The sequence below is a fragment of the Pantherophis guttatus genome, chromosome 14 (assembly GCF_059756535.1).
Source record: "Pantherophis guttatus breed Tessera chromosome 14, ASM5975653v1, whole genome shotgun sequence".
NCBI lineage: Eukaryota > Metazoa > Chordata > Lepidosauria > Squamata > Colubridae > Pantherophis > Pantherophis guttatus.
The window spans coordinates 11,958,126-11,979,945 of NC_142076.1; the positions used below are offsets into that span (position 1 = coordinate 11,958,126).

The window sequence follows — 21,820 nt, forward strand, 5'->3', positions numbered from 1 at the left end:
TGAGTCTCCGGAGAAGGGCGGCATATAAATCAAATAATATATATAGTGTGTGTGTGTGTGTGTATATATATATATTTATATATATATATAAAAATAATATATATGCGAGCCCACCATGAAGAGCTCGCACGGCCACAAACACGAAGCCAAACAACAACAACGCAGCTCACCAGCTCAAATCCCCCTGCAACTCAGACTAAGCTGAGCACAACCAAGCCCCCACCCAAACAGAACACAACCCCAGCCAATCAGAGCACAGCCAAGCCCCTAACCAATCAGAACACACCTCCACCCAATCAGAACACAGCCAAGTTCCCACCCAATCAGCTCACACCTCCACTAGCAGTTAAAAGGAAGAGACAGCTGCGATCTCACATTGCTCCTGGAAGCACGAAGCCGAGAACACCAGCCTGAAGATGACGAATGAGACTTCGTCGAAACGTCGCCAAGACACTTCCAATTTTACGCGGGAGAAGACCCGAATAACCAAAGACCTACATATATATATATATATATTAGTCATATTTCTATGCTGCTCACTCTCCGAGGACTCTGGGCGGCTTACACCAAAGGCAGTATACTAAATAGCATATTGCCCCCAACAATCTGGGTCGTCATTTTTACCCACCTCGGAAGGATGGAAAGCTGAGTCAATCTTGAGCTGGTGAGATTTGATCCGCTGATCTACTGAACTAGCAGTCAACTGAAGTACTTGCAGTACTGCACTCTAACCACTGTGCCACCTCGGCTCTTATTTTTCCCTACTGGTTCTGTAGGTGTGGCTTGGTAGGCGTGGCAGGGAAGGATATTGCAAAATCTCCATTCCCACCCTACTCTGGGGACAGCCAGAGGTGGTATTTGCCGGTTCTCCGAACTACTCAAAATGTCCGTTACTGGTTCTCCAGAACCTGTTTTAGAACCTGCTGGATTTCACCCCTGGGTTAGGGTTAGGGTTAGATGTTTCGCTTCTCATCCAAGAAGCTTCTTCAGCTCTGACCAGCTCTTCTTCAGAGCTGTAGAAGTTTCTTGGATGAGAAGCGAAACATCTTCAAAAGAAAAAACAAGAAAGTCCAGTTGCCTCCTGAAAAAACACCTTTGAGACAATCCTGACCTGGATGATTGAGAATCTCTACAGAATCCTTTTATTAGGCCTAATACAACCTCCATTTAAATCCCTTTGGTTTTGTTTCAATGGGTCACTCTTCCGATTCTTTGGTTGTAATATTTTTTATTGTTTTATATCATACATTTCTTTTATATTTTGAGGACCGTGCTCTCTAGGTGTCCAAGGTTTTAACATATGAACAAACATCATTTTCAGGCCACAAGTCTTAAAGTTGCCAAGGTTGGAGACCCCTGGATTAGAGGGTTATGTACAACTCTGCAACTGTGTTATGCTGTCATTTCCTTCGTAGATCTTCTCTCTTGGCTTGTAATGGCTGGTTCCCAGACTGATAAAGAATCTGAGAGCTGATTTAATCAGACGGTTGCAAGCTTCTCTGTTATCAGTGTAAAGAGTCACATCCTCACCAGATGATAAGGAGACTGGTGAGAAGAATGCCTAGATACTGCTACCCTAATGCGTATATCTAAAAGGATGTACATCTAAAAGGAAAGTCACGCTGTGGCCTGAGATTCTCATAACCCCATTCCTTTCTTTTCAATAAATCCTGATTAAAGATGATCGTGCTTGATAAGTGTCACTTTCAGTTTAATAAGGCGATAAGACCTGCTTTGCATTAGATTCCCCGGCGTTTAAATAAAGGGGTTGCTTTTATCTTTTTTTTTTAGATGACATCTTAACTTTCATTCTCTTTGAAGTCATCGGCTTGTCTGGTTTGTGCGACGCTGCGTGGAAAAGCTTTATTATTTTTTTAAAAACCAACTGTTCTTTCCAAGCATGAAAATCCTCATTTCAAAGTTTTCGAGCTGAGAATGGAACTTGTTTTTTCGACTTGCCAGGTTTGTAGAATGGCTGGCGTGGCAGCCATGAAGAGTGTTGGATAAGGTCAGGGGAGCTGCTTGGAATTTGAAATGCTTCACACGCCGCTCCACGAAGGAAGAGCTTTAAGCTTTTGCTGATTGCTGATGAACTTATTAAAAATACAGCGTGAAAGGAAATGCATAAGATTAGGAGTTGGTAATAATGTGTGCGTGAAGTGTGTTCAGAACATAAGTCCTTTTTGCATAGTCCTCCAAAGAACTTAAAAGTAGAATATCAGGGAATAACAGAATAACAAGAGTTTGGAAGGGACCTTGGAGGTCTTCTAGTCCAGCCCCCTGCTCAAACAGGAAACCCTATACCCATGATGGTGAACCTATGGCACGTGTGCCCAAAGTGGCATGCGAAGCCATGTCACCTGGCACGCGTGGCCTTGCCTGTTTGTCTTCTGGGTTTCTGGCACACATGTGTGTGTGACGATCAGCTATCCTTTGTGCATGTGGCAGTGCTGAAAACCGGTGTGCGCATGCGCACCGGCCAGCTGATTGTCAGGTGTGCATGCATGCCAGAACCGGGATGTTCAACTTTTCTGGAGCGCAACCCTTCACGCGCGTGGCAGTGCCGAAAATGTCGGGTGTGCATGCATGCCAGAACCCAGATGTTTGGCTTTTCTGGAGCGCAATCCTTTTGCACGTGCGGCTGATTGTCGGGCACACATACACGCTATAACCCAGAAGTTTGGCTTTTCCAGAGCACGGCCCCGACAAACGTGTGTGTTTGTGCATGTGATGTTTCCACATGACCTTTTCAGCACTTGGTGCCAAAAAGATTTGCCATCATTGCCCCATACCATTCCAGACAAAATGGTGTTCCAACATCTTCTTAAAAACCTCCAGTGTTGGAGCATTCACAACTTCTGGAGGCAAATTGTTCCACTGATTCATTGTTCTGACTGTCAGGAAATTTTTCCATCGTTCTAAGTTGTTTCTCTCCTTGATGAGTTTCCACCCATTGCTTCTTGTCCTGCCCTCAGGGGCTTTGGAGAATAGCTTGACTCCCTCTTCTTTGGGGCAGCCCCTGAGATATTGGAAGACTGCTATCATGTCTCCCCTAGTCCTTCTTTTAATTAAACTAGACAAATTCAGTTCCTGCAACCATTCATCATATATTTTAGCCTCCAGTCCCCTAATCCTCTTTGTTGCTCTTCTCTGCACTCTTTCTAGAGTCTCCGCATCTTTTTTACATCGTGGCGACCAAAACTGGATGCAGGATTCCAAGTGTGGCCTTACCAAGGCCTTATAAAGTGGTATTAACACTTCACGTGATCTTGATTCTATCCCTCTGTTGATGCAACCTAGAACTGTGACTTAAGAGCACAGCCGAGTCCAAAATTTCTGTTGGCAAGTGAGACATTTGTTAAATGAATACTTTTTTACGACATTTCTTGCTATAGCTGTTAAGTGAATTACTGCAGTTGCTAAGTTAGTGACACAGTTGTTAAGAGAATCTGCCTTCCTCATTGACTTGGCTTGTCAGAAGGTTGCAAAAAATACGAGTCAGTTGTATTTTTTGTGACCAAGCGTCTGAATTTTGATCTCATGACCACGGGGGTGCTGCAACGGTCATAATTGTGAAAGGTGGTTGTAAGTCACTTTTTTTTCAGTGCCATTTTAATTTTGAATGGTCACTAAATGAGTAAGCAGAGGACTATCCGTATTGTGGAGGAGGCAGATATATGAAAATCCACGTCTTCTTCCTGTTATGCTCCAAATCGAACTCTTGGTTGTGGGTCTGCAGATTATGGGGCCCTCAAATGGAAGATTTGCTAAACTTGGACTTCAATCCCTAAATTTATTAAGCAGAGGATTTGTTCCGTTTCGCGATTGTGTTCATCCTAGATTTTGAAAACCGAATTGGTTGATGTTTTAACAGTGGGAAAAATTGCCTGTGTTGATTTTTCTGAAAAGGCCCGTTATAATTATTTCAAATAAACGATGTAGCCTGCTAGGAACACCTAGGAAAGGTCAAAGGCACTCTTACTTTACAACATCTGTCAAAATAACATCTGGCATCTGTGTTTGTTTCCAGTTTTCTGGTCAATTTAGTAGTACCCTAGTTCTCGCCTTACAGTAAGACCCCTGGTGCGGTTTGATTTTGGCTCTGGGTATTTTACAAATCCAGCCTTTTGGGATGGTAAACCATCATTTATAGCTTAGCAGGGTGGGTTATTATTTCAATATGGATTAAGTAAACCATGGTTTTGAATCTAGTGTAAACTCGGTTGCACATGGCTGGCTTTAATCCATGTCTTGCAATTGGTGTTAATCCTTCCTTTCCCCATTTGGAGGTTTCTTAAATAGTTACAAGAATTCTACTTTAGAAATAGAATTTGTGTAAAGAGCTTAAATAGGTTAGAGCTGTGATGGCGAACCTGTGATGGCACTGCAATATCTGCAGGCACACGAGCCATTGCCCTAGCTCAGCTCCAGCGTGCATGTGCGTGCCAGCCAGCTGATTTTTGGCTGCCCCTCCCCTCTTAGGAGTCTCCACACAGCCCATTTTGGATGTCAGGTAAGTACAGGGTTCACATGGAGGCTCTGGGAGAGTGTTTTTGGCCTCCAGAGGGCCTCCTTAGGGTGGGGAGGCCGTTTTTACCCTCCCCAGGCTCCAAGAAAGCCTCTATAGGCTGAGGAGGGCAAACAACGGGCCTACTGGGCCCACCGGAAGTCGGGAAATGGCCCATTTCCAGCCTCCTGAGGCTTCAATAAGGCCTGCTAGGCCCGAAACAGAATGTGGGGGGGGGGGTTTGCATATGCATGCGTGGGGGCAGGGCACGGGGGGCATTGAATTATGATTGTGGGCACATGCATGTGCAATCCCCCTGCACTCCCCCCTGCTTTTGGCACACAACGGCAAAAAGGTTAGCTGGGTTAGAGATACCGATGCAGAAAAGTTGTTATTAGTATTGAAATTTTGATATATTTTTTTTGTTGTTTATATATATTTTGTGTGTGTGTGTATGTGCTTTTTTTTTCTTGCTTTTTTTGTGTGTATTATCTTTCTTCTTGTACTGTGTATTTTAATCTTTGGAAATTTAATAAATATTATTTTTAAAAAAATAGTTAAAAGAGGCTTCCCCTAAACTTCTACTCCTTCTGTAACTTGTGACAAATTTATTGCAGAGGTGGGATTCAGCCGGTTCGAACCGGTAGTGGTGACCTGCGGGTGGTGGGCCTGCCCACCCACCCGGGCACAATCCCGTACTATATCACTGTGTTTTTGACGCTGCATGCATCTGTGGATGGATGGCACACGTGAATTGCCATGTTTTGTGACGCCGCACGCATGCATGGATGGCGTGCACGCACATTTCCGGTGCTGGGTGAACTGATTGTTACAGTATGCGAAGCCCACCACTGATTTATTGGTATTATAAAGCCAGGGATACACGTTCTATTTAACTGTAACAAGTTGTTTGTGAACTTTTCGCCGAATCCTTGAGCATTCTCTGGTCTTGCTAATGTTTTCAGACTTTGCGGAACCGAATCTTGTCATGCTGATGGATAAGCAGTGAGCAAGTTATTTGCACCTTCCCGTGCATTAAATCCAATAATTAGCTGGTATTTAAAGTGAAAGATTTTGTTCGTCCTCTTGCTGCTTAAAATGTCTGCTGGCATTTATTCATCTCTGGACCGCTAGAAATGCCAGTGTTAGAAGGATAGGTCCCAACCAGCCCTTAATTTCATTTTCTTTTATTTATTTATTTTTTTAATGCCACCCATCTTGCCTGTAAGGTGATTCTGGGAAGCTTCAAGGTAGACCAGAGTTGTTCCGTGGCCAAGTCATGCCTGACTCTTTGTGATCCTATGGACCATAGCATGCCAGATCCCCATGTCCTCCACTGTCTCCCAGCATTCGTGTTCATTGTGTAGATAGTTACGCTGTGTAACCATCTCGACCTCTGCCATCCCTTCTCCTTCCGTCTTTCCCAGCATCGGGGTCTTTTCCAAGGACTCCTCTCTTCTCACAAAGTGTTCTGCCCCAGCTACGGATCCCAAAGAACACAGCACAGACAAAGTTTGTACAAAACTTAATTTACTAAAATAACTCAGTCTTTTTCAAAACAAAGGCTGTTAATAAACTTTCTTAACAGCCTACAAGAAACCAAAGAGAAAGTAATCACAATCTTACTAAGGTTGGCAGAAAGCCCAGAAGCAATTTGCAGAGAATCCAGATGCGAAGGAGAGTGAACTAAAGTTGTTCCCTACAAAATTGCTTCAGTCGGCATTCCTCCTTAAATAGGCTAAGGGAGTGGCCAATTAGCCCCAAGCCTTACTATCGAGGAGTCCTCCTCCTGAGGAGCCACTCCTGCCTTTTGGCAGCTCTGCACACCATGCATCAAGAAGAGGCTCCTCCTCTTCGTCCTCTTCACTTAAGGGAGCTTCTGGAGGTTCTGAAGGCCCTGGCTGAATCCCTGCCTCTGGCACCACATCTTCTCCAGCCTCCTCATTGCCTGACTCGAGTGCCAGCTGCACAGGCTGCTGGCACAACACCACACCAGCCTCCTCGCTATCAGAATCAGCTACAATCCGCACAGGCCGCTGACGGGCTGCAACACGAGGTGGCCAATGTACTTGAGCTTCAGCTTTCGGGATCTATCTTTCAAAGGAATCGTGAGGGTTGATTTCCTTTAGGATCGAGCAATTGGATCTCCTTGCAAATCCAAGGGACTCTTTAAGTCTTCTCCAACACCACCTTTCGAAAGCATGATCAGCAGAGTAGGAAACAGGAATTATGAATGCTCATATTACTTTTATGTCAGCAGTTTGTTGCAACAATCAAATCCAGAAAGCACACACAGGTAACTGATGCAGCAGGATTCATTAACTTCTCTTTATATACATAATAACCCATGAGACATAGATACAATACTAAGAGTGGTTTTTCCAACATGGTAGCAAGTACAAGCAAATACAGGCAAGAGGAGAGAACAGTTTCAGTTCAGAGTTGCAGACTTGTTTCAGTTTCAGAGCTGAGCACAGAGCTAAGCCATGCCCAGGCTCCAAAACTGTTTCAGTCACCAATCAGCTCCCATTGGCTGATTTAGTTGCCATGACTATGCATTGGCTGACCTTGTTACTAAGTCCTATTCCAGTTCATGAATATTCTGACATTTCATTATAAAGTTACAATAATAGGATCTTGCAAGTCTGAATAGGCTTTCCCCATCTCCCTCCCTTTACCTTCATGAAAACCAGGGAGGGTCACATTTGAGAAGCTGCCCCAGATTACATTACCGGCCCAGACTCACGTTTCTTTTATCTGACATTTGTTTTGGTTGCTGCTCTTTCTCCTGTTCCTCAAGGTTATTCCTTCTTCCCATTACAGAACCTGGGCTAAGAACTCAGGAAGGTGACAATCACCTTGGCATATGGAGCCAAGCTTAGCTTTGTGCTAAGCAATGTGTTATTTAACTTCCGTGTTAAATAGCATGTTGCACCTAGTAAGGACAGCCACCAAGAATGTCTCCCTTCTGATCCATCTTCCTCTTACTTTACACTGAAGTAGGATCTTTAACAGACCCTTTCTTTATATTATTCAGTGCAAGCATAATATCAGTATCACTTAGATTTATATACTGTTCTGTAGTGCTTTACAGGGCTCTCTATGTGGTTTACAAATGTCACCCTGTTGCCCCCAACAATCTGGGTCTTCATTTTACTGACCTCGGAAGGATGGAAGGCTGAGTCAACCTTGAACTGGTCAGGATCTAACTGCTGGCAATTGGCAGAGTTAGCCTGCAATACTGCATTCTAACCACTGGGAGGGAGGGAGGGAGGGAGGGAAGGAAGGAAGGAAGGAAGGAAGGAAGGGCAATAGCAATAGCACTTAGACTTATATACCGCTTCACAGTGCTTTACGGACCTCTCTAAGCAGTTTACAGAGTTAGCCTTATTGCCCCCAATAATCTGGGTCCTCATTTTACCAATCTTGGAAGGATGGAAGGTTGAGTCAACCTTGAGCCAGTCAGGATCGAACTGCTGGCAGTTGGCAGAATTAGCCTGCAATACTGCATTCTAACCACTGTGTCACCATGACTCACCACCACAAGATGGTAGATAGATGATAGATATAGACAGGCAGACTGATAGATGAGAGAGAGAGAGAGAGAGAGAAAGGTGATAGACAAATGATAGATAGATGATAGATAGATAGATAGATAGATGATAGATAGATGATAGATAGATAGATGATAGATAGATAGATAGATAGATAGATGATAGATAGATAGATAGATAGATAGCAATAGCAATAGCACTTAGACTTATATACCGCCCTCTCTAAGCGGTTTACAAAGTCGGCATATCACCCCCAACAATCTGAGTCATCATTTTACCCACCTCGGAAGGATGGAAGGCTGAGTCAACCTTGAGCCAGTCAGGATTGAACTCCCGGCTGTGAGCAGAGTTAGCCTGCAATACTGCTTTCTGACCACTGCGCTACCAGAGCTCACCTATTTCAGGTAAAGCCTTCCTGTCAATTGAATGTTCCATAATTGGGGATTCTTGAGCTTAGTGTCAACTTGGCTAGAAGCTCATGAGTTAATTAGGGCACTCGTCGAAGCCCTGACACTTAGATCTGATTGTCTGTTGTTGAAGATATTCTGCGTCTCTGCTGCTTTTATCTACCGAACGCTAAGGCAGATGTGACACCTTCTGAGCTATCCCTATGGAGATTTCCTCCCTGACTTAGGGATAACTAACTTCAGATCGACATCCTACAGATTGTTCAGCTGAGCTTCGGGGCCTTCTGCGCACAATTTGATTAGCGTGACGGCTGGAATATAACGTACTCGAGCCGAAGATGATCTGCCAGAGTCAAGAAAGATTAGACGTGGGCCATGAAAAGGAGTTGTGTGCTCTCCTGCACATTGTCACTTCTTTTCAGCATCAGGGCCATCTGAGGATATATTGGCTGGGTTATCTCTTAAGAGTCAGGCAGCTGGAAGGAGATGCGGTGAAGAACGGAAAAGCTGTTCGCGAAGTTATCTTGTGGATTTTGTTCATGCCAGCGCGGTGGGCTCCGTTAATTCCTTAAACCAGCTTGTGGCTGTTGTCTTACTTGGTGGGCTGTTTCAGAATTGGCAGCTCCTTCTCCCGAGAACGACGGGAGATCCTGACTGTTAAAAATACGATTTCATTATTCCTTGGTCCATAAGCCGAGTGTGTTTAACACCTTGCTAATTGCATGAGATAGGAATATTCACTTCTAAGCTGGTTGATAATGGCCTTTGAGCCAGCCCCGTTCTGCCTCTGATGAGTTGGTATTTGCTGCCTTTTTGAAGTAATTACTGTTATCTCATAATGGGCTGATAACTTAATAAAATAAGAGTCCTGCATAAAACGAGGGAGTGATGCATAGCTTATTATGCAGTTATCCCAGGCTTCTTTTAAAACAAATTCTGTTCTTATGCCTTAAACTGTTCTGACCTAGGCTTCCCTAGAAAGCAAACAGCACAAACTTAATCCCGGCAAACCTCTTTAATTCATACAGCTGTAAATTACTTTCATTTACAGTCTGACAAGGCTTGATAAACAGTCTTTCAGAGGAAGGTTATCAACACCCACCTATCTCACGTGGAATGCTGCCGGAGATCTAATTTCCAGACGCAGGGCGAGGCCAAACTTGGCACAGAGTCACAAACAGAACTTTCAAATCTTGAATCAGCCAGATGAACTAATTGCTTCCTGCAAAAGCTCACATCCCATTCACTTCTCTTTTATGTCTTATGGGAAGGGCCAATCATCTCCAAGCCTTACTCTCAAGTCGACCCTGTTTCCTTAATTGTTCCTGTCTCCTGGCAGCTCTGCGCATGCGCATACTGGGAACAGGCTCCCGCTGTTCTTCTGCCTCGCTGATGTCAGACTCTGGAGACTCTGGAGGCAGCAAAGAACTACCAGGTAGCTTTGGCCCCCACTCTGCCTCTGACTCAGAGCTATCGTCCGAGGCTTCCCCAGGGGCAGGGATATTTGCTACCGGTTCTCCGAACCACCTGCCGCCCTCACTACTGGATCGGGTGATCCGGTCCAAACCGGGAGCATTTCACCCCTGCTTATGACCATTTTTCACACTTACGACCATTGCATCATCCCCATGGTCATGTGATTTACGTTTAGATGCTTGACCACTAGCTCACATTTATGATGGTTGCCATGTCCCGGGGTCATGTGATCATCTTTTGCGAGCTTCCGACAAGCAAAGTCAACGGGAAAACCAGATTCACTTAACAACCGTGTTATTAATTTAACTGCAGTGATTCACTTAGCGAATGTAACAAGGAAGGTTGTAAAATGGGGCAACGCTCACGTAACAAATTGTTGTGGCCCGTACACAGCCTGTGCGGCTGGTGGCTGATTCGGACAGCGAGGAGGCTGGTGTGGTGCTGCGCCAGCAGCCTGTGCAGCTAGCACTCGAGTTGGACAATGAGGAGGCTGGAGAAGTTGTGGTGCCTTCAGAACCTCCAGAAGCTCCCTTAAGTGAAGAGGACGAAGAGGAGGAGCCGCTTCTCGATGCACGGGCGCACAGAGCGGCCAAAAGGCAGGAGTGGTTCCTCAGGAGGAGGTCTCCTCGAGAGTAAGGCTTGGGGTTAATTGGCCACTCCCTTAGCCTATTTAAGGAGGAACACCGACTGAAGCAATTTGCAGGGAACAACCGTTCAGTCTCTTTCGTGCCTTGATGTTAGTTCGTTGCAAATTGCTTCTGGGCTTTTTGCCAATCATAGTGAGATTAAGATTATTTATTCTTTGGATTCTTGCAGGCTGTTAAGAAAGTTAATTAACAGCCTTTGTTTGGATTTTATTTTAGTAAACTAAGGTTTGTACAGACTTTGTGTGTGCTGCATTCTTTGGGGTCCGTAGCTGGGGCAGAACACAAATTTCTCTCTTCACAACATACATTTGGGGCTCAGTTGTTGTCGTAATATCTGTCTTGCACCTTTGCATTCGCTTCAATTTCACCATTCGATAAGTCAGAGAAGGTTTTGTTTATTCCTGAAGCGATGTAGCGAAAGTATATAAGCATTGGGATGCAGACGGCTTTTGCAGTTGTCATGGCACCTGGTTTTTTTGCATGATGTCATACTTTAGAGGAACTTGACTTTCACGTTCTCCAGCTCCGAGAAAGCTGCTTCTCTGCTTAATTTTCTGGGAAGGCCTTTGATGGCCAAAAAATTGAAGCAAACGAAATGAAATTCACTGACGGAAGTGAATGTCCCCAAGCAGAAGAGCAGACAAAATGTTGAAGCCCCAGGAGACACACATACATTAATAGCAATAGCACTTAGACTTATATACTGCTTCATAGTGCTTTTCCAGCCCTCTCTAAGCGGTTTACAGAGTCAGCCTCTTGCCCCCAACAATCTGGGTCCTCATTTTACCCACCTTGGAAGGATGGAAGGCTGAGTCAACCTTGAGCCGATCAGGATCAAACTGCTGGCAGTGGGCAGAGTTAGCCTGCAATACTGCATTCTAACCACTGCACCACCAGGGCTCCTAATAGCAATAGGACTTAGACTTATATACCTCTTCACAGAGCTTTTACAGCCCCTCTCTAAGCGGTTTACAGAGTCGGTCTATTGCCCCCAACAATCTGGGTCCTCATTTTACCCACCTTGGAAGGATGGAAGGCTGAGTCAACCTTGAGCCTGGTGCAATAGATTATTTATTTATTTATTTATTTATTTATTTATTTATTTATTTATTTATTTATTTATTTATTTATTATTTATTTACTTATTTGATTGATTGATATGCTGCCCTATCAGATATTTATTTATTTATTTATTTATTTATTTATTTATTTATTTATTTATTTATTTATGAATGAATGAATGAATGAATGAATGAATGAATGAATGAATGAGATTTATATGCCACCCTATCTCCAGCCGGACTCAGGGCGGCTCACAACAGTTAAGAAACATCTAATAAAAAGTTAATAAAAAGATAGATAGATAGATAGATAGATAGATAGATAGATAGATAGATAGATAGATAGATAAAGAGCATTAGCAATAGCAATAGCACTTAGACTTATATACCGCTTCATAGTGCTTTGCAGCCCTCTCTAAGCAGTTCGGCACAAAAAAACGGCCTGAAAACAGGCCAAAAAAGGCCTAAAACCCAGTTATGCTCTTCGTGGGCACCGGAGAGCCAGAAAACGGCCAGAAAACAGCCAAAAACCAGGCCATTTTTGGGGGCTGTTTTCAGGTTGTTTTTTTGACCCAAAATGACCTGAAAAAGTGCCCAAAAAACAGCCTGAAAACGGCCCCCAAAATTGGCCATTTTCAGGCCATTTTTTGGGCAATTTTCAGGCTGTTTTGGGCTGTTTTTCGGCACAAAAAACAGCCTGAAAAAAGGCCAAAAAACCAGGTATGTGCACACTGGCCAGCTGGTTTTTGGGTTTCCGGCGCTCTGGCGTGCGCAAATGCACACCCATGCATGCACGTTCTGGTTTGGGCACTCGGTGCTGAAAAGGTTCGCCATCCCTGATATATATGTATTTGATAATAAATTATCGGTCATGGTTTACAAACCACAGCGGTTAGGTTAGTACAGGAACATGCTAACCGTATTTCCCCCCAAAATAAGACATCCCCTGATAATAAACCCAATCGGGCTTTTGAGCACATGGCAATAAGGCCAAGCGCTTATTTCAGGGTTCAAAAAAACATAAGACAGGGTCCCCAATTTATGTATGTGTGTCTGTGCCTGCCTACGCACACATAGTACATGTGTTGGTCCTTATTGTTTCAATTCTGCACAACAGTCCCAGTTACTCATGTGCCACCCCGCACATTAATTGCTACCCTGGCTTAAGCCCATGTGGCAATTTAGCAAACAGACTGAGGCTTCCGTAAAATTATTCGATTTTATCCCAACAGCATTTGGTGAAGCTTTTTTTGTCATTCTCGCGTCGTAGCTTCAATCTCAGATGCCAAAGACATCTGGTGGCATCTGGATAGCAAAACACGGCACTGCATCTCTCTCTCTCTCTCCCTCCCTCTCTCTCATTTGGTTGCTCAGCAGGTAATGGGATGAGAACCGGATGATTGCTTCAGCTAAAAAGATGTTTTAATCTTTGTCAAATCTTGACGATGAACTGTTCCAGATCCCCGAAGCAAAGCAGTGGTTATTTATAGGGCTCTAGGCAGCTTATTAGAAAAGCAGCGCAGCAGTTTGGAAATTATTAGAGAAAAAGTCCGTTGGCAAACAAACGTTGCCAGATGTTGCTGTAAGAGGGAATCAGTTGCCAAGCACCTGGATTGTGATCGCGTGATGTCGGGGACACTGTGGTGATGGAGGAAGAGGAGGAAGAAGAGGAGGAGGAGGAGAAGAAGGAGAGAATGGAGGAGATGGAGGAAGAGAAGGAGAAGGAGAGAATGGAGGAGGTAGAAGAGGAGGAGGAGGAGAAGAAAAAGGACAGAATGGAGGAGGAGGAAGAAAAGGAGGAGGAGCAGGAGAGAATGGAGGAAGAGAAGGAGGAGAAGGAGAGAATGGAGGAGGAAGAGGAGGAGGAGAAGAAGAAAAGAGAGAATGGAGGAGGAGGAGGAAAAGGAGGAAAAGGAGGAGGAGCAGGAGAGAATGGAGGAAGAGAAGGAGGAGAAGGAGAGAATGGAGGAGGAAGAGGAGGAGGAGAAGAAAAAGAAGGACAGAATGGAGGAGGAGGAGGAGAAGGAGGAGGTGAAGGAAGAGGAGGAGAAGAAGGAGCAGGAGAGAATGGAGGAGGAGGAGGTGAAGAAGAAGAAGGAGAAAGAGGGAATGGAGGAGGAAGAGGAGGAGGAGAAGAAAAAGAAGGACAGAATGGAGGAGGAGGAGGAGGAGAATGAGAGAATGGAGGAGGAGGAGGAGGAGAAGGGAGAAGGAGAGAATGGAGGAGGAGGAGGAGGAAAAGGATTTGTGGTGTTCCATCTCTGAAGGTTTTTAAGAAGAATTGGACAACCATTTGTCTGAAATGGTATAAGGGTCTCCTGCTTGAGAAGGGGGTTGGATTAGAAGACCTCCAAGATCCCTTCCAACTCTTGTTATTCTGTTAAATGTGAGGACCAATCATAAGTCACTTTTTAAAGCATTGTTGTAACTTTGAATGGTGGATAAATGAATGGTTAGAAGATGAAGTCTTCTAACCATGTAGAGCAGGAAGATCCTCTCTAGGTTTCGTACAAGCTGGGCGGATTCTGCCAAAGATGATTAGGGACCTGGAGGATAAAGTGTGTAATGAAAGGTTGCAGGAAAAGGGCATGTCTAATCTAATAAAGAGAAGGACTCGGGATGTCACGATAGCAGTCTCCCAATGTTTGAGAGGCTGTCACAGAGAGGAGGGGGTCAACCTAGTCTCCAAAGCACCTGGAGGCAGGACAAGAAGTAACAGTTGGAAACTTATCAAAGAGAGATCCAACCTAGAATTAAGGAGAGATTTTCTGATGGTGAGAATAATTAATCAGTGGAATGGCCTCCAGAAGTTGTGGGTGCTCCATCACTGGAGGTTTTCAAGAAGAGATTGGACAGCCATTTGTCTGGAATGGTATAGGGCCGCGATGGCGAACCTATGGCACACGTGCCACAGGTGGCACGTGTAGCCTAACATGACCAGACGTCCCGCTTTTGGTGGGACAGTCCCGATTTTTAACAATTTGTCCCGCGTCCCGCGGCGTTTTAAAAAAGTCCCGATTTTTTGAAAGAATGCATGACAAGCTAGGGAACGGCGGGAGAATGGGAAGGGAATATACGGTTTTCGGCGGCCATGTGGCTATTTAGCCAGGATCTGAGTTTTATATTATTTTTGTTGCTCCATATAGACCAAATTTTTAATCAAGAACCCCCCCCCCCCGGTCAATGGTGTCCCACTTTACCAATGTTAAAATCTGGTCACCTTAGTGTAGCCATATCAGTGGGCATGCGAGCTCAGCTCTGGCGCACGCATTTTCGGGCCTTCTGGGCCCGCCAGAAGTAGGGAAACAGGCTGTTTCCTGCCTCCGGAGGGCCTGGGGGTGGAGTGGGGAAGGCCCGTTTTTCTTTCTCACCTGGCTCCTGATCCTCTTTATGCATCTGGGGAGGGTGAAAACAGCCTTCCCCATCCCCTTTGAAGGCCTGAAACGGCCCATTTCCCAACTCCCAGTTGGACAGGAAGTGATGTTTTTTGCTGTCCCCAGCCTCCAGGGCCTCTCTTGGGTGTGTTACCTTTCTTTAGAGACATTAATGCAAAGAGAAGCCATCTGACTTTTTTTTTTTCCAGGAATTAGGAGGCCAAACCAGCAGTATTCAGATAGTGGAATGTGAATTTTTGTGTATATTTTTGTATGCAGATTCTCCCCCCCCCCACACACACTAAGAGAGCATTTTCATAAGCTTTTCTTATGGACTATGGCATTGCCCTGCTCTCCGGTGTGGGTGAGAAGACAGACAGCTCACTCTCTCTCATAGTTTCTAGATTTTCTAGATTTCATTGGTAGAGGCCGAATCCAGGTGAGCCAGCAAACTATTTTAGAAGTTACATAACAACTGTCGAAAGGACTCTTAAGGAGAGATCAAAATGCTTTCAAAGAGGTGTGAACCTTAAAAAAAACCATATTTATGTTTGTCTGAATCATATTTACAAGATGAAGCATGGCATTGTCATCTCACTAAGCTCGGTCTCTGCCAGCGTCTTTGGAAGAAATAATCGCATGATGACTTTTCTGTGATAGGATGGTAACAGTGGTAGGTTGCTCCCGGTTCGCAGGAACCGGTAGTAAAAATTTCTAGTAGTTCGGAGAACCGGTAATAACATTGGCTGGCCAGGCCCCCGAACCAATCCCGGCCCGGTCGCCGCTCGCCTTACCTCGCTCACCTTATCAGAGGCTTTTTTTAAAAAAAAAACTTTTAAAAGGATTTTTTCTACAACCTCTTCGGACGAAAAATGCTTTTAAAAGTAAAAAAGAAAAAAGCCTCTGATGAAAGGATACTGTAAAATCTCCATTTCTTCCCCCCCTTTCAGGGGAAGGATACTGTAAAATCTCCATTCCCTCCCCACTCCAGGGGAAGGATACTGTAAAATCTCCATTCCCACCCCACTCCAGGGGAAGGATACTGCAAAATACCCATTCTCACCCCACTCCAGGGGAAGGATACTGCAAAATCTCCCTTCCCTCCCCACTCCAGGGGAAGGATACTGTAAAATCCCTATTCCCACCCCACTCCAGGGGAAGGATACTGCAAAATCCCCATTTCCTCCCCACTCCAGGGGAAGGATACTGCAAAATCTCCCTTCCCTCCCCACTCCAGGGGAAGGATACTGCAAAGTCTCCCTTCCCTCCCCACTCCAGGGGAAGGATACTGTAAAATCCCCATTCCCACCCCACTCCAGGGGAAGGATACTGCAAAATCCCCATTTCCTCCCCACTCCAGAGGAAGGATACTGCAAAATCCCCATTTCCTCCCCACTCCAGAGGAAGGATACTGCAAAATCTCCCTTCCCTCCCCATTCCAGGGGAAGGATACTGTAAAATCCCCATTCCCACCCCACTCCAGGGGAAGGATACTGTAAAATCCCCATTTCCTCCCGATCAGCTGGGACTCGGGAGGCAGAGAATAGATGGGGGCGGGGCCAGTCAGAGGTGGTATTTACCGGTTCTCCAAACTACTCAAAATTTCCCCTACCGGTTCTCCAGAACTGATCAGAACCTGCTGAAACCCACCTCTGGTGCGCATGCATGCCAGAACCCAGAAGTTCGGCTTTTCCAGAGCACAGCCCCCATGAGCGCACACGTGCAACGTTTCTGCGTGACCTTTTTTGGCCCTCGGTGCCAAAAAGGTTCGCCATTCCTGATATAGGTAATCCTTGACTTATGACCATAATGGGCACCCGAATTTCCGTTGCTAATCAAGGAAAGTTGGGCAAGGTGGTTAAGTGAGCTGTGCCCGATTTTATGACTTTTGTGCCACAGCTACTAAGCAAATTGCTGCGGTTGTTAAGTGAAGCACATGGTCATTAAGCGGATCTGTCTTCTCTTGTTGACTTTTGCTAGTCAGACGTTGGCTGGGAAGGGGATCACAAGACCCCCGGCATGCCGCACCCCTTGTAAATATATAAGAAATGCAAAGGGCATTTTTTGAAGGCGTACCGATAACGTCGCTAGTTCCAAAAATGTTGAAAAATGTGTTCTTTTCCCTTCAATTCTGAAACTCCACGGCTATTCTGGAACCGAAAGTAATGGTGATTTTTTTTTTTTTTAAAAAAAATTCTTTCTTTTTAAGGTCGCTTGACCGGAAGTCTCAGAGGCCACTTTTAGGAAAGTCTCGGACACTTCCAAGTATCCCTCAATCCCCGGTCATCAGCCGAGTTCCACTTCTAGACTCCAAACTGTACAGAAAAGAGATGCCTGAACAGAAACACATTCGGAATCACTCTGCCCCCGATTGTCAGAAAGGATGCACAGTGCCCTCTACTGGTGAGTCTGAGCCATTTATTCCTGTAAATTCAGTGTGTATATTATTTTATTTTATTTTATTTTATTTTATTTTATTTTATTTTATTTTATTTTATTTTATTTTATTATTTTATTTTATTTTATTTTATTTTATTATTTTATTTTATTTTAATTTTATATTATTTTATTTTTTTATTCTATTCTATTCTATTCTATTCTATTCTATTCTATTCTATTCTATTCTATTCTATTCTATTCTATTCTATTCTATTCTATTCTATTCTATTCTTTTTGTCTTCTCTTCTCCTTGTTAGAAAGTTTATATTGCCGCCTATTCGCACACGGAGACCCAGGGCGGCTTACAGGGAATATAAAACATATATAAAAAATAAAACTAATAAAAGATAATAATAAATTAATAAAATAATGAATAGAATAGAATAGAATAGAATAGAATAGAATAGAATAGAATAGGAGAGTTGGAAGGGACCTTGGAGGTCTTCTAGTCCAACCCCCTGCTTAGGCAGGAAACCCTACACCACTTCAGACAAATGGTTATCCAACATCTTCTTAAAAACTTCCAGTGTTGGAGCATTCACAACTTCTGGAGGCAAGTTGTTCCACCGATTAATTGTTTTGACTGTCAGGAAATTTCTCCTTAGTTCTAAGTTGCTTCTCTCCTTGATGAGTTTCCACCCATTGCTTCCTGTCCTGCCCTCAGGTGCTTTGGAGAATAGCTTGACTCCCTCTTCTTTGGGGCAGCCCCTGAGATATTGGAACACTCCTATCATGTCACCCCTAGTCCTTCTTATATAATAGCTCCCCACCGTTCACCCCGGTGACAACACATCCCACAAGCCATTGCTTTGGGATTCAGGAGTGCCTCCACGTATCTTTTCTCTTCGATTGATATCCATTCCTATTTAAAGACCTGGCATTAAAAGAGTTGCTCCAGGAAAAAAAAAAAAAGAGAGACTCTTGATAAATACAGATAAGTCCTCGAGTTACAATGGTTCATTTAGTGACAGTTCAAAGTTACAATGGCACTGATAAAAGTGACTTCTGATCGGTTTTCACACTTAACAACTGTTGTAGCAGCTTCCTGGTCCCACGATCAAAATTCAGACGTTTGGCAAACTGACTCGTATTTGTGACGGTTCGCCATGTCCCGGGGTCATGTGATCCCCTGTTGCGACCTTCTGACAAGACAAGTCAATGGGGAAGCCGGACTCATTTAACGACCGTGTTACTAACTCAACAACTGCAGATGGTTCACTTAACAACGACGGCAAGGAAGGTTGTAAAAAAGGGCGAAACACGTTTAACAACTGTCTCCCTTAGCAAACAGAAGTTTTGGGTTCAATTGTGGTCATAAGTGGAGGTCTACCTGTAAATGGTTCTGCCTTTTGGTTCAAGAATTTTTACACATCTGAAGTTGCTCAACGTTTGTTCAGATGTTTCAAGCCTAGCGGGGGATTGTGCTTCGAGGTAGGTTTGCAGAAAAATGCAGAAAAATCATCATCATCGTCTTCTTCATTTAACAACCCCATAATCCCTGGCGGGCTGGAGTCTGGGCAACTGAATGGAGCTAACAGAGTGTTTGAATGGTCGGATGCCCTTCCTGTTGCCGATGTGGAGTTTTGTTTGGCAGATATAATTCTCATTGTGTCCAGAGAGAGAGAAATATTTGCCTCTACCTAGGATTGAACTCACAGCCTCCTGATTGTGAGGCGAGAGCTCCACCTCTAGGCCACCGCACCATTCCATTTGCAGAAAAATGTTGATGGCTTCTGAAATTAAAACAGTGATGATCGCAGCTTCTGCCCCTGTGACCTTTTCTCGTGCGTGGACACGATCCCAGCTCTCTTTGCTTTAAAACCGTCCAGCCTTCTTGCCAATATTTTTTTGCATCACGGTGGGTTTTACATTCTTGGCAAGCCACAAATCCTGTAAAAGACGTATAAAACAACAGCATGAAAGCTGAAGGGGAGCTGAGCAGATAAAATAAATGTCTGCCGTTTAAAAATTCTTCGCTCGACAAGACATCTATACTCTGCAGATCAGGAAAGATTTAAGCAAGCAAGGGAAAAATAAATAAGGAAGGCAGGAGGGAGGGAGGAAGCGTTGTGAGGGAGGAAAATACCTCACAATTTTGAGACATTGTGAAGTTTTTCCTTCCTTCCTTCCTTCCTTCCTTCCTTCCTTCCTTCCTTCCTTCCTTCTTTCCTTTCTTCCTTCCCTCCCTCCCTCTTCCTTCTTCCTTCCTTTTCTTTCCTTCTTTCCTTCCTTCCTTCTTTCCTTCCTTCCTTTTCTTTCCTTCCTTCCTTCCCTCCCTCCCTCTTCCTTCCTTCTTTCCTTCCTTCCTTTCTTCCCTCCCTCCCCCTTCCTTCCTTCCTTCCCTCCCTCCCTCCCTCCCTCTTCCTTCCTTCCTTCTTCCTTCTTTTTCTTTCCTTCTTTCCTTCCTTCCTTCCTTCCCTCCCTCCCCCTTCCTTCCTTCCTTCCTTCCTTCCTTCCTTCCTCCCTCCCTCCCTCCTTCTTTCCATTTGTCCAGTATGATATAGAGTTTCCTGCCTGAGCAGAAGGTTGGACTAGAATACTCTCCAAGATCCCTTCCAATTCTGTTATTCTGTACTCTGTATTCTGTATCCTGTGTTTATAGATTGCTTTAAAGAAGGCTATCCAATTTATGTGAATATGGTGTTCCTTGTTGGGGTGAAACCGATCTTTCCGAGGCACATTGTATTGAAGAACTGAAAGATTTTTCAAGTTAAACGTGTGTTTTCACCCGACTGTTGTTGTTTAGAACAGAGGTCTCCAACTTGGCAACTTTAAGCCTAGCAGACTTCAACTCCCAGAATTCCCCAGCCAGCTTGCTGGATGGGAGTTACTGGGTGGGAGTTGAAGTCCTCCAGGCTTAAAATTGCCAAGGTTGGAGAGCCCTGGTTTAGAATGTCTCATGGGGCCGGATGTCAGCATTCTGATGCTGCCATAAAAAGACGAGGCTTGACTTTACACCTACTTATTTCTCTGTAGATAATATCCCCTAGAAGATGGGATGGTGGGGGGAACATTCCTGTGGGGTGAGGTCAGAAGCTGGGGAGACTGACTTGGAAGATGGCCAATGAGAAGATGAGAATTGGGGAATGGAAAGGGAAGGGTTTGGGGGTCAGAGGGTTAGTATTGGCTACGATGAAGTCAGGGCCAGATCTGTCGTACTCAATAAATGGAATATTTCAGCAAAGATTAATTGTTTGGGAGTGCAATTTATTTGAGATGACATCGAAACCTGACAGTTGAATCATTGTTGAAATATTAAGACAACTGTCATGCATTCAAACTGATTAGCCTTCCTCTTTTTTTTTTTATTAAAAAAGTTTTCAATTACAAATTTTTCCCCCTTTCCTCCCCCCTCCTCCCTAACCCCCCCGCACCACCCCCTCCCCCTCCCCCCTTTGACTTCTTCAAAATAAAAACCTAATACATAACAGATTATATAATATTTTACCATCCCCTTACTCCCTCCTCCAAATACTGACCCTTACTCCTAGTGATATTATTAATATTATTACTTCCCCCTCTTACCATACACTTCAAAATAACATTCCATTATAACACTATGTAATAACTTCTGATTTAACACAGTAATATTATTATAACTCCCATTTTATCGATAATCTGCCCTTTTTTCTCCTCCCCCATACTTATGTCTGTATATTAATATAACATTTCAAAATAACCTTCCACTTTAAAACTATATAATAAATCCTACTTTAACATTTAATCTTTTAAATGCATCTTTAAATGCTGCAAATTTCCCTGCCCAAATTGAAGTTCTAAAAAAGCTTGCAAATGTGAATCTAGCATTGGTCATAATTTTTGTTTTTTTCTCCCGCTCTCAATTTCCATAGCCAAAATGTGCAGAACATTCTGTGCCTAACCTAGCCCCACATTTGGAGGGTCCTTGGTGTATTTCAACTAAAAAAGAAAGAACAATGGTTCCATGCTTTACAATTGATTTTAGGGGCCAAATAGATATACGTGCCAGATAGAAATTATACTCTGATGCCAATCCCCCTCAGTACTTTGTATTCCTCAAAATAAAAACGGCACAGGATCTTTTCCTTCTGCACGAAGCCAGAATCGTTGGATATGGCATGCATTGTCTTTTAATAAAAAAAATAAATTTTGCTATACAGGATGATCTGAGTCTTCAGCTCCCATTATTTCTGGAGTCCTTAGACCACCCTTGCAATATAGGTCAATGCTGTTTGCCTTCATATTATCCATAAAATATGCATGTAGCTTGCATAAAGTTATGGTTTGGATACAGATCCTTAAAATAGTGTTTTTTTAATCTTGTTAACTTGAAAATGGGTGGACTTCAACTCCCAGAATTCCCCAGCCAGCCATGA

At 44.0% G+C, this 21,820-nt stretch overlaps 1 protein-coding gene across 1 annotated transcript in view; it reads left to right on the plus strand.

Annotated features, from left to right (window-relative positions):
• The window catches only part of LOC117673124 (ankyrin repeat and fibronectin type-III domain-containing protein 1-like), a 306,226-nt gene that overhangs the window by 25,904 nt on the left and 258,502 nt on the right, over positions 1-21,820 (plus strand). The window contains exon 2 of the mRNA XM_087878368.1: positions 17,236-17,429. Coding sequence (XP_087734494.1) covers positions 17,236-17,429 — 194 coding nt within the window. The remainder of the gene's footprint in view (positions 1-17,235; positions 17,430-21,820) is intronic.